Raw genomic sequence first — 13186 nt, 5'->3', positions numbered from 1 at the left:
AAGACTGTCCTCATCAGGGTGTTGTGAGGACAGTGTGAGGTAGCACAGTGCCTGGCAGGTAGTGAGTGCTCTTTAAATGTTTCCTGCAGGGTTCTAGGTCAAGGCAGGCATGCAGGGTTAGAAAAGACACAACACGGGCCGGGCGCAGTGGCTCATGACTGTAATCCCAGCACTTTCAGAGGCCGAGGTGGGCAGATTATAAGGTCAGGAGTTTGAGACCAGCCTGGCCAATACGGTGAAACCCCATCTCTACTAAAAATACAAAAAATTAGCCGGGCGTGGTGGCGGGCACCCGTAGTCCCAGCTACTCAGGAGGCTGAGGCAGGAGAATCGCTTGAACCCGGGAGGTGGAGGTTGCGGTGAGCCAATATTGTGCCACTGCACTCCAGCCTGGGCAACACAGCAAGACTCCATCTCAAAAAAAAAAAGAAAGAAAGGAAAGAAAGACACAACGCTTGTCCAAACAAAGAGATTAGACTGTGGCTCCAGAAATGATTGGTAAGATGCAGCAAGTCACTCATGGAAGGAATTCCAATGGCATGTGGTGAGGTTGGAGGCAGAAGAGTGGACCGCAGCTGGTAGGAATACCAAGGGGAGACTCTGGGCAGAGTCTGGCCCTTCTCCGGCTGTGCAGGAGGCCCCATCTGTGCCAATGGTGTGCGCCGCTCGTGATCACTGGAAGAGCTCTATGTGCTGCTCCTGCTTTCTTAGCCTTGGAGGTGAGAAAGAAGCTGAGAGAGGGGCCTCAAGGTGACTGAGTTTTGGGTCAGAGCCTCTGCCCTTGCTTCTCCTGTGAGTGCTAGAGGAAAATCTCCTGGGGCTAGTTTCCCCCTCGACCCCTTCACTGCTGCACCTCTCTGAGTCCAACCCAGGCTTTGCCCTAAGTTGACCTTCCTTTGTCCCCAGAAGCAGGGGAACAACTACCCAGACCAAAGCCACTACCCCAGGAGTGCACATGTGGGTGGTTTGCATTCTTCACACAACATGGATTTATCTGTCTCCATGTCTGCATCTCACTAAACTCCTCCCAGTCAGGAATCTTGTCTTATTGCTCTTTCTATTCCCACCACAGCTTCCGACACATTCCAGGCCCTCCATAAATCCGTGTTGCACCAATCTCAGGAGTCAGCATCTTGTCCAAAGTAGCTTAAGAGCCAGATGCACCATAAGAACCCACAGCCCATCTGAAGGGGCAAGGCAGATACAGTGAAGTGGGGCGCCCATGAGAGCAGCTGCTTGGTGGGGCAGCAGACAAGGAGAAGGGCATCAGAAATAAGAGCAAAGGCAGAGCCTGGAGACCTTCTCAAGCCAGAGAGCAACCATAGAAAACCAGAGCCTCAGCAGGGGTGGAGAAAGCTGTGAGAGGCACCAGCCAGCCCAAACCCCTCATTATCCACAGCAGGACCTGGGCACAGTGGGCCCGGGCTACAAAAAACAGACAGGTGTTACCTTGAACCTAATTGTCCAAAAAACAAAATAAAAATATCTACTATCAGTCCTCTCTCTACTTTGCTGAGAAACATCAGGTAGGTTCAAACTAGACCCAGAGAACTCCTGTAGGGAGTATTTTTCCATGGCTTGACCACAAACATCCTGTGTTTTGAGTCATGTACAATTACCCAGGAACTGAGGAATAACTGATGTGGCCATCCGTGACCACATCTGTAAGCAGTGATGGCTTCAGCTGCCCACAATGTGCAAACCAGGGGTGTCTCAGAGCTCACTTCATGTTCACCTCTACCACACAAATCTTGCTTTTAAGTGCTCCACAATGCACCCTCTCCTTTCTTTTTTGATATCACAATATTACCATGTCATGCCTGGTGTTATTACCACTTTCACCAGGCAGCCTGTTTCTCTCTTTGTATAATTTCTAAAGGTTCAAGTGGCCCTGCTGATAATGATTATGTGAGTTAATGGTACAGTATTCTACCCATCTATATTATATTCTACCCATCTATATATCTACCCATCTATAAGGCTTTAGGGAGAGCCTTCTAGCCTACTAGCCTACTGCTTTATGCATCCTCTTCTAGCTTTTGGAAAATCTGTTTGCTTTCCTGAAAATACCAAACAAACTATTATCTTCAAAACCCATGGGCTTCTGGGTGATCATGAGTCACATACAACAAGCAGACGTGCATTTCCAGTGTGTTACACAGGACGCTTTGTTAACCACTCTGGGTGAATGCTGGTTGTGGAAGCAGATACGTTGCTCCTTTTTTGGCTTTTACAACCTCCAGAAGCCACCTGGAACCTTAAATAATTATTGGATTTGTTTTTGCTTCTTGTTTTTTGTTTTTGTTGGGTAACTTGTGCTCCATGAGTCTTAAATTTGTCCTGCTGAGCTGATAGGTATTATGGCCTTTGACTTACTCTCATTGAGTCCATTTCCAAAAAAAAAAGTCTATCTGTAGATACCACAAAAATGATTAGGGGCCTTTATGAAACATCAGTCAGTAACCCAATCCCTTCAAAGTTCCCCAGTGTGGCTTTTACAACAGTGTCAATAACTATTAAATAGTGAAGGGTTTTCTTTTGGTGGCGGGTGGAGGTTAAACATCAGGCTCAAATGTTTTGTTTGTTTGTTTGTTTTTTGAGACAGAGTTTTGCTCTTGTTGCCCAGGCTGGAGTGTAATGGCACGATCTCGGCTCACCGCAACCTCCGCCTCCTGGGTTCAAGCGATTCTCCTGCCTCAGCTTCTCAAGTAGCTGGGATTACAAGCATGTGCCACCACACCCAGCTAATTTTGTATTTTCAGTAGAGACGGGGTTTCTCCATGTTGGTCAGACTGGTCTCAAACTCTCAACCTCAGGTGATCTGCCCACCTCAGCCTCCCAGTGTGCCAGGATTACAGGCGTGAGCCACCACACCCAGCCTCAAATGTTTTTTATATGAAGGCATCTGCAGTGTTGTAGAAAAACTATGGGATTCTTTCAAGGCAGGAAACTGTGTCCAGATCACAGATCTGCCCCTTTATTAGGGAACATTGAGCAGTTAATTTGCAACCTCCTCAGCTGTAAAATAACAATAGTCATTCCTCCTTCCCCCCATGTTGTGAGGGTGAGATAAGGCAACTTGTCAAAGCACACAGAACACACTGAGTAAAGATCTGTCTTGTCTTTCCATAGATTTATGAATGTTAATAGGTAATTTTACATTTAAAACACCCATCTGTGAGAGGTAAGGACTGCACATTTCCACCCTGTTTTGCCTGCTGAAGCCACATATGAAAACATTCTGTGGGCAGCAGGGAAATTAACTGTGTCTACCCCTCGGGTTCCTCAGGTTATTTTGAGATCCAACCAAAAGAAGTGTGGAAAGAAATGTGTAAAATGACTAATGAATGAGGTGCAAATGCAAAATAGAAAGTGGAATGAAGTGTGATATTACAGAGAGCCTCCTCATAACGGGCAGTCTGTCTTGCCCCCAGAATCAATAAACTGGGCTTCGGTTTTAGCTGGGACATGAGGTGTCTCACCACAGTCCACCTGATTATTATACAATAATTTTCAAAAGAAATATAAACTGTGAAACCACAATAGTGTTTTACACCCACTAGAATAGCTAAAACAAGAAAGGCTGAGAACATCAAATGATGGTGAGAATGGACGGCAACAGAACTCTTATGGAGTGCTCCTGGGAGTGTCAAATGGTGTGACCACCTGGGAGAATTGTCTGGCAGATTCTTACGAAGTTAAACTTACACCTACTCTCATAGTCCATTTAGTGTTGCCATAACAGAATACCTGAGACTAGGTAATTTATAAAGAAAAGAGATTTATTTGGCTCACGATTCTGGTGACTGGAAAGTCCAAGAAGCATGGCACCAGCATCTGCTCAGCTTCTGGTGAGAGCCTCTTGCTGTGCCATAATATAGCAGAGGAGTGGCAAGGGAAGCGGGCATGTGTGAAAAAGATGAAAACATGAGAGGCAGCCTAGCTTTATAACAGCCCACTCTTGTGAAAACTGATCCACTCCCATGGAACTAACCCAGTCTTGTGAGAAAGAGATTAATCTATTTTAACAACCTAATCACCTCTTAAAGTCACCACCTCCCAACATTGCCCCACTGGGGACCGACCACACCTCAATATGAATTTGGGTGGGGACAAGCCATATTCAAAGCACAGTGCCTACCTATGACACCTAGGTATTTACTCAAGAGAAAGGAAACTATGTGTCTATTCAAACACTTGTGCAAGGATATTCATAGCAGTCTTATCCATAAAAGTCAAAAACTGAAAACAATCTAAATCACCAACAGAGGAATGGATAAACAAATGTGATATGCTCGCTCATGGAGTACTACTCAGGAATAATAAGGGAAAGAACGACTGATACCCACAGCAACATGGATGAGCCCTAAAAACATCATTCTGCAGAGAGGAAAAAAGCCAGAGACAAAAGAGTATGTACTGTACAACTCCATTTCTATGAAGTTCCAGGGCAGCCAGAATCTGCAGTGATAGAAATCAGAAAATCGTTGCCTTTTAGGGGATGGAAAGTTGGGGGAAACTGACTGGAAAAGAGCAGAAAGGAAACTCTGGGATGATAAGAATGTTCTAGATCTTTCTTTGGGTGATCAATACAATGGATATAACAAAACTCTACAGACTCATCACACTGAACACTTAAGATCTGTGTATTTTATTATGTGTAAATTATTTGTCAAAAAAAAAAAATCAAGACCAGGTATGGTGGCTCACGCCTGTAATCCCAACGCTCTGGGAGGCCGAGGCAGGCATATTTGGTTGAGCCCAAAGGAGTTTGAGACCAGCTTGGCAACATGGCAAAACCCTGTCTCTACAAAGAATAGCTGGGTGTGGTGGCATGTGCTACTAGGGAGTGGTCCCAGCTACTAGGGAGGCTGAGGTGGGAGAATCGCTTGAGGCCAGGAGGCGGAGGCTGCAGTGAGCCATAAACTCCAGCCTGGGTGACAGAGTTGACAGAGTGAAACTGTCTCAAAATAATAATTTTTTTTTTTTTTTTTTTTTTTTTTTTTTTTTTTTTAGTAGAGACAGGGTTTCACCATACTGGCCAGGTTGGTCTCGAACTCCTAACCTCAAGTGATCTGCCCACCTCAGCCCCCCAAAGTGCTGGGATTACAGGCATGAGCCACCATGCCCAGCAAATAATTTTTTTTTTAACCAACGGAAGATATATATCGAAAGGTTAAGACCGTATGTTTGGATGTTGGGTCCCACCCACTAGCTAGCTATGTAAGTTTGGGCAACTTACTTAACCTTTCTAAGCTTTAGATTTGTATTTTATAAAATGAATATATGCCAGGCATGGTGGCTCATGCCTGTAATCCCAGCACTTTGGGAGGCCGAGGCAGTGGATCACCTGAGGTCAGGAGTTCAAAGCCAACCTGGCCAACATGGTGAAACCCCGTCTCTACAAAAGTACAAAACTTAGCCAGGCATGATGGCGAGTGCCTATAATCCCAGCTACTCAGGAGGCTGAGGCAGGGGAATCACTTGAACCTGGGAGGCAGAGGTTGCAGTGAGCTGAGATCACGCCATTGTATTCCAGCCTGGGTAACAAAGCAAGACTCCATCTCAAAAAAAAATGAAGATAATAAAAACAGTATTACCTAATGCAAATTTAAATTGCAACCTTCTCTAAGGAAAAGCCTATGTATTGTGTGTACCAACACTGGAGCATAGTGTTGAAAGTAGAAACAGGCCCTCTGTACATATTTGATGAACGGTGAATGGTTGTTGAACTAAACCAAGCATCACCACATTTTTTTTTTTTTTTTTTGAGCTGGAGTTTCACTCTTGTTGCCCAGGCTGGAGTGCAATGGTGTGATCTCGGCTCACCGCAACCTCTGCCTTCCAGGTTCAAGTGATTCTCCTGCCTCAGCCTCCCGAGTAGCTAGGATTACAGGCATGCGCCACCATGCCCAGCTAATTTTGTATTTTTAGTAGAGATGGGGTTTCACCATGTTGGCCAGGCTGGTCTTGAACTCCTCACCTCAGGTGATCTGCCCACCTCGGCCTCCCAAAGTGCTGGGATTACAGACATGAACCACTGCACCCAGCACATGACCACATTTAATACACTTCTACAGCACGTTAAGGAACAGCTTCACTATCATCTTGAAACTGGATGGCAGTTGGCAGAGTTTTTCCATGAGTGTGTCATCTATAAGTGAGCTGCATGAAGCCAGTCCCAGGGCCCACACAATTTCTTGTCTCCTCAGTGCAACCACCAGGCTAGAGGAGAGGCAGTTGGGTCCAAGGAAGCAGTGAACATCATAGAAATAGCACAGGCTTTGTAATCAGGAAGATGTCGACTTCATTGCCAGTCTTACCACTTCCTAGCCTTAGTTTGTCTGCAAAATGGTAGTGATAATGCCTCCTATGCTAGATTGCATTTTTGTTCTAAAATATTCACTACCCCCGCTGAGGGAGGATTAGACTTGGTACTGCATTGACCACAGCCTTGGCCATGTGGGTTTGCTTTGGCCAATGAGATGTGAACAGAAGTGAGCCTGCCACTTCTGAGAGAAGCCTCAGCACTCATCATGTGGTTCACGTTTTCAAACTCTGTCACAAGACTGCTGTGTCACAAATAAAGGCTTCTTCAACTTGGATCTGGAATTCAGAAGACATAAGCCAGAGCTGCAGCCAACTCACAATGAATATGTAAAGTGAACAAGAAATAAACTCTTGTTATACTAACCATTCAGATTTGGGGATCATTTGTTGCTGCAGCATAATTTAGCCTCAGCTGATTTACACACTCCCTCTCAAGGATATCATGAGGATGAACAGCCTAACATTGTAATTGATCCTCTACCATATACCAGTTATGGGGAGCCATGAAGTTCACATTCTGGTGGGAAAGATGAACAAGTAAAAGGAAAATCATGACTTCCCGTTAAAGATGGCTTTACTCCCTTCATCCACCCTACTATAATGGGTTTTCTTAGGACATTTTTAAAGCATTTTAAAACATTTTTAAGGTATAATTTTTTTATATTTTTAAAGACATAAAATTCAAGGAAGAAAGAGAAATAGAAAGGAAACAATATCATATAACATTTCGTAGAGTAGAAAGGTGGTAACTGATCCAGCAGACGTGAAAGGGCAGAATCCTAAGCCAACAGTGGGAAAAACCAAGAAGAAATCTGCTTTATCCTGCAAAGCCTCAAGAATTGGCAGCAAGTCTCCTCCAGAACTGGGGGCAAATGTGGGGCTAAGGTGGGAAGAGCCACTAGAGCCCCAGATGGTCTCCTTGCCAACAAGCAGCCAAACAACTGTTCTTCCTTGGGCTGACAGAAGAGAGAAGTTTCTTTTCCTGAGATGAGAGTCCCTGAACCAAAGATCCCAGTCACACCGAAGGTGGAGGTACTAAGCTGAACACGGGGGATTGAGTAAAACTGAAGTACTGAGCATGAGGCTCCATCCTTCCTTCCCTGGTGCCCATGGGTATGTTTCTTCCCTTCGGTAGAGAATGACTTCTTCTCTGGGGGCATCTGACCAATCTAAGAGAAAAGACCCAAAGATATTGATGTTATGGGCTCCCCAGGAAGCAATCTGGCCATATAACCCTACTGAGAAGCCCAGTCAACAAGCAGAGCTATTCCAAATAGCATTAGTGCCTCACTTTAAATAAGAGCAGTATATAGATCCCCAGACATCTGGTGAAGCCTAATGAAAAATACAAAGACTAAAACAAATGAATAGAAGAAAAGCCACTTGCAGGAAACAGAGACTATAGAGGGAGAAAAAACTAAAACAAAATCAGCTACCAAGACTCTCAAGTTAATAAGAAGAGATGCTGCGTTTATGTAAAAGGAACAGGTTGTAATTTTTAAAAAGGGCTTTCAGGAGAAAGCTCATTTTTAATCTCCAAGAGTTCAAAGGAATTCTTGGAGATTAAAAATATGTTAGCAGAAATGAAAGAGTCAAAAGGGCTGAAAGATAAAGTTGAGGATATCTCCCAGAAAGTGGAGTGAAGAAAAAGCCAGCGCGATAGAAAGAAAGAGAAAATATAAAACTCAAGGACTAGTCAAGAAGGCCCAATATCCAGATAGATGGAGTTTTAGAGAGAAAAAATAGAGGGAAGGGAATCATCACAAAATATTTCAGGAACATTTGCCAGGACTGATGGATATGAGTTGCCAACTGGAAGGGACCACCAAACACAATGGATATAAATAGACCCACACCAAGGCACGGTATTGTAACATTTCAGAATATCAGGGACACAGAGACCCTACAAGCTTCTAGAGAAGAGGTAAAAAAGTTTTATACGGAGGAAGAAGAAACCAAATGGCAACAAACCTTATCAGCAACACTGGGTATTATAAAACAATGGAGTAAGATCTTCAAAGTTCTGAAGGAATATTATTTCCAACCTAGAATTTTATACCAAGCCAAACAATTAAGTGTGAAGGTGGAATAAAGACATTTTTAGACCTACAAGATCTAAAAAAATTTACCCCCATATATACTTTCTCAAGAAACACCTGAAGGCTGTAATCCACCTAAAAAGAAAGTAAAAATTAAAAAAAAAAAAAAAGAAAAGAAAAGATGGATCCAGGAAGCCCAGGATCTAGTCCAAGAGAGAAGCAAAGGGAATCCCACGATGACAGTGAAGGAGATCCAGGATCACACCTGAGCACCAGGCATCAAGAGCAGCCCCTTTAGATTAGAGCATTGAAAAGGCTCTGGAAAGATTTCTTAAGAAGTTGAGGAAGTACCTAATGTTTTCAAATTTATTGAAAGGAGATTTATACAAGTGGAAGAGAGTTTGGGTATCAAATTATTGATAAGTACATAGAAACTAAGGAAATGATTAAAATGATAATAATTCACTACAGGGAACACAAAATTTTATGCAGAAAGGAAAAATAATTATAGTATGCAATATAGTATAACTACCTAAGCACTGTTAATATTATTACATAGTCACGATTACACAAACATAGAATGAAGATCTAGATGAAAATATGACACTATCAGGAAGATGGGAGAATGGGAATGGGAAGTGTGTGTGGTGTGAGTGTTCGCTAGTCTGTGCTGTGTTGTGGGGGTGTGGGGTGTGGAGGGGGTGTGGGGTGAAGGAGGAGAAATCCATATCTTCCTGAGTGGGAAGCCAATAGACAGTGTCTGAAACTGAAAGATCCATAGGCAGCAGTGGAATGGAGTGTGTTATTGAGCAATGGAACAGAGCATGTTTTATTGTGGTTATCCCAGGCCCCTCCCCTGGGGTAACCACAGTCACGGATTTGTCATATTTCTCTCCAGATCTTTTTTCTCTTCATCTGCATACATAAATCTGTACATATAAATAGCTGTTTTGTTTCACAGATACTCAGGAGGCTAAAGCAGGAGAATCGCTTGAACCTGGGAGGTTGAGGCTGCAGTGAGCTATGATCACGCCACCGCAGTCCAGCCTGGGTGACAGGGTGGGACTTTGTCCCCCAAAATAATAATAATAATAATAAAGGCTGAGAATCTCTGCTTTAAAGTATGTGCATGCATGGCTTTGATAAGATGGAAATGAGGGAAGAGCGGGTGGGGAGACCACTGCAGTGTGTGGCTGGGCCTTGGTAAAGGTAAGCAGGGACTGCAGAAGCAGAGGGGCTTCTAACACGGCTTTGGGGTGGGGAGGTGTCCTGGAGGTAACAATGAAGGTGAGTTTTGAAAGACAGTAAGAAATGAGCTGGATGTGGGGCTAGGTGATTGAAAAGCTGACTATTTTCTAAATCAAATTATATTTAAGTTAGCAGCATTAGAATATATACTTCAGCTCTAGACATGGCATCTCTCTAATTAAAGCACTATTGGATGTGATGTCAAAATTTACGTGGAAAATAGACAGCAAGAACTACAGCAGGCAATTAACAGATATGACAGCCATAAAACATTTTCCTAATTGTGCTTCTAATTTGACACCGAGCTTCCCTGCAGCCAGTTCAAAAGGAGCGATTCCATCAATTATATGGTTCCTGTTATGAGGAAGAAGGAAGTTTAGCAGGCCTTTTTGGAAATAGAGCTTTCCCAGTTAGAATTGAACTCATTCGCTGGTGCTCATGGGTGATATTGTCAACACCCTTGAATCGCAAAGTTAGCACCACTTTGCACAGGCGCCTTCCTAATCTGATGGGCTTTTTTTTTTTTTTTTTTTAACAAAAGAATGAATGAAATTCAAAAGCAACTCAGTAAAAGTTGATCCCCAGGCATCTGTGGTGTAGAGCTTTCTAGGGATAACATTAAAAAGTGAAATGAGTCTTTTATAAACCAATCTGGTAATCTATTCTAAAGAGTTGAAAAGGTATCCCTATTCTTTTTTTCTTTTCTTTTCTTTCTTTCTTTCTTTCTTTTTTTTTTTTTTTTTTTTTTGGAGACAGAGTCTTGCTCTATTGCCTAGGCTGGAGTGAAATAGCGGGATCTCGGCTCACTGCAACCTCCACCTCCTGGGTTCAAGTGAGTCTCGTGCCTCAGCTTCCCGAGTAGCTGGGATTACAGGCGCCTGCCACCATGCCCAGCTAATTTTTGTATTTTAGTATTGATGAGGTTTCACCATGTTGGCCAGACTGGTCTGCAACTCCTGACCTCAAGTGATCCGCCCGCCTCAGCCTCTCAAAGTGCTGGGATTACAGGTGTGAGCCACCATGCCTGGCACTATTCATTTATTTCTAATGGCAAAATTATAGCAATCACCTAAATGACCAATAATCCAGCAGTTTTCCAAATGATGCGAGAAATAGGTAACTATGTTCTTGTTAGAAATTTAAATATTATAGGCAAAGCTAAAATCCTCCTTGACCACCCAGTCTGTCTTTACTCCCAGGCTCCTCCTCTGGGGTAACCACAGTCACGGATTTGTCATATTTCTCTCCAGATCTTTTTTCTCTTCATCTGCATACATAAGTCTGTACATATAAATAGCTATTTTGTTTCACGGAGAGATTTTACCATCTGCATTGTATCATACTCTACATATTATCTACAACTTGCTGTTTTGCTCAATATTTATATTTAGGTTTTCAAATCTCCCTCTTTGTTTTTTTTTTTTTTTTTTTTGAGACGGAGTCTTGCTCTGTCGCTAGGCTAGAGTGCAGTGGTACAATCCCAGCTCTCAACAACCTCCGCCTCCCGGGTTCAAGCGATTCTCCTGTCTCAGCCTCCCAAGTAGCTGGGATTACAGGCATGTGCCACCACACCCAGCTAATTTTTGTATTTTTAGTAGACACGGGGTTTCAACATGTGACCCAGGCTTGTCTTGAACTCCTGACCTCAGGTGATCTGCCCGCCTCGGCCTCCCAAAGTGCTAGGATTACAAGCGTGAGCCACTGTGCCCAGCCTCCCTCATTCTTTTTAACAGCTGCGTAATATTCCATTTGTGAATGTCCCCATAGTTTATCTATTCCAGTATAGGGTGGTCTCTAGTTTTCCACAATCACAGTGCTGCAGTTAAACGTGGGCACTCATGGCCATGTCACACTGTTTGGTTCCCAGAAGAGACAAGAGTTCATTCTTTTACTAATTCCCATGTTTCTGTAACAGGCTGTTCCAGGCTCCCACCCGCCGTGTGCCAAAGGGCCTGTTTCCTGTAGCCTCTCCAGCTTTCAGTATTGCCAGACATCTACATTTCCCCCCATCTGAGGAGTGGGATACAGTAACACTTTGTTTTAACTTGCATTTTCTAATTACAAGTGACATTAAGAACTTTCTATATTTTAAATATTTGGTCATTTATATCTCCTTTTCTGTGAGCTGCTCAATCATTCTATATTGCAAACACTTTCTCCCGACGTATCCCTTGTCCTTTAACCTTTATTTGTAGCACCTATCATCAGACAGATATTTTAATCTTTTTTTCACTTTTATAATTTGTGTTTATGCCACATTTTTAATGATTTTCTCTTTGTTTTTATTGCAGTGAAGTCCATTATTTTTCTTTTTAACTTTCTTTGATAGTTATTGTAATGTTGCCTTAATAATATGTTTTCTCAACATTATCCATCCATGGTCTGATATGCCATTTTCTTCCTCAGGAGAGGTTTTCTACCAATTTTTGCCATTTCCCATGGTTGCTGCTGGTCCATGCTTCATGCCTGTTTTCTGTTTGTGGTTTCAGATAAAATCTACGTGGTTGACTTGAGTAATGAGCGAGCCATGTCACTCACCATCGAGCCACAGCCCGTCAAACAGAGCCGCAAGTTTGTCCCTGGCTGTTTCGTGTGTCTAGAATCTCGGACCTGCAGTAGCAACCTCACCCTGACATCTGGCTCCAAACACAAAATCTCCTTCCTTTGTGATGATCTGACACGTCTGTGGATGAATGTGGAAAAAACCATAAGTACGCCCCTGAATCAGTGCATTTGTCCCGGGCTATGGATAGCTCTTCTCTCCCCGCCTTGCCTTAGTGGGGTTCCCTGGGTAGGTTGTAAATCATATCAAAAAGGCCCATCTGGCCGGGCACGATGGCTCACGCCTGTAATCCCAGTACTTTGGGAGGCTGAGGCTGGTGGATCACTTGAGGTCAGGAGTTCAAGACCAGCCTGGCCAATGTGGTGAAACCCCATCTTTACTAAAAATACAAAAATTAGCTGGGCATGGTGGCAGGTGCCTATAATCTCAGCTGCTCAGAAGGCTGAAGCAGGAGAATGGCCTGAACCTGGGAGGCGGAGGTTGCAGTGAGCCGAGATTGCACCGCTGCACTCTAGCCTGGGCAACAGAGTAAGACTCAAAAAAAAAAAAAAAAAACCCCACCCACAGTGCAGGTGAGCAAGGGTGACCAAGAGGCAAGCAGAGTGAGTGTCAACACATCCCTTTGGGACCAGCCTCAGGTAGAGCCTGCAGCCCTCAGAAGTGTGTCATACTGCCCCATGTTCAGGCTTATGTCTCTCTGCCCGGCCTTCCAGTCTTCCTCTTGTGAGATCCTCTCCTCTCTTGCTCAGACTTCCCCAGCCTCTCCCATCCCTATCCCCCCACACCCCACACCCCCACTTCCACACTCACTGCCCTCTTGTCTTCTCTCACACAAGACTGTGATTCCTGAGGTCAAGAACTTTGACTCGTTCTATTTTTCATCCAGTTAGCCCCTACCAGTGCTGGACATGCACTAGTCACTTGAAAAATGTTTGATTGGCCAGGCACAGTGGCTCATGCCTGTAATCCCAGCACTTTGGGAGGCCGAGGCAGGCAGATAACTTGA

At 43.8% G+C, this 13186-nt stretch overlaps 1 protein-coding gene across 2 annotated transcripts in view; it reads left to right on the top strand.

Moving 5' to 3' along the window:
- Positions 1–13186, top strand: part of CDCP1 (CUB domain containing protein 1) — a 63554-nt gene that overhangs the window by 38074 nt on the left and 12294 nt on the right. For both annotated transcript variants that reach the window (XM_019024836.4, XM_063703735.1), the window contains exon 5: positions 12107–12328. In XM_019024836.4, the coding sequence (XP_018880381.3) occupies positions 12107–12328 (222 nt within the window). The remainder of the gene's footprint in view (positions 1–12106; positions 12329–13186) is intronic.

The sequence above is a fragment of the Gorilla gorilla genome, chromosome 2 (assembly GCF_029281585.2).
Source record: "Gorilla gorilla gorilla isolate KB3781 chromosome 2, NHGRI_mGorGor1-v2.1_pri, whole genome shotgun sequence".
Lineage (NCBI taxonomy): Eukaryota > Metazoa > Chordata > Mammalia > Primates > Hominidae > Gorilla > Gorilla gorilla.
Note: the sequence above shows the minus strand (reverse complement) of the source record. Positions and strands in the feature narration are given on the sequence as shown.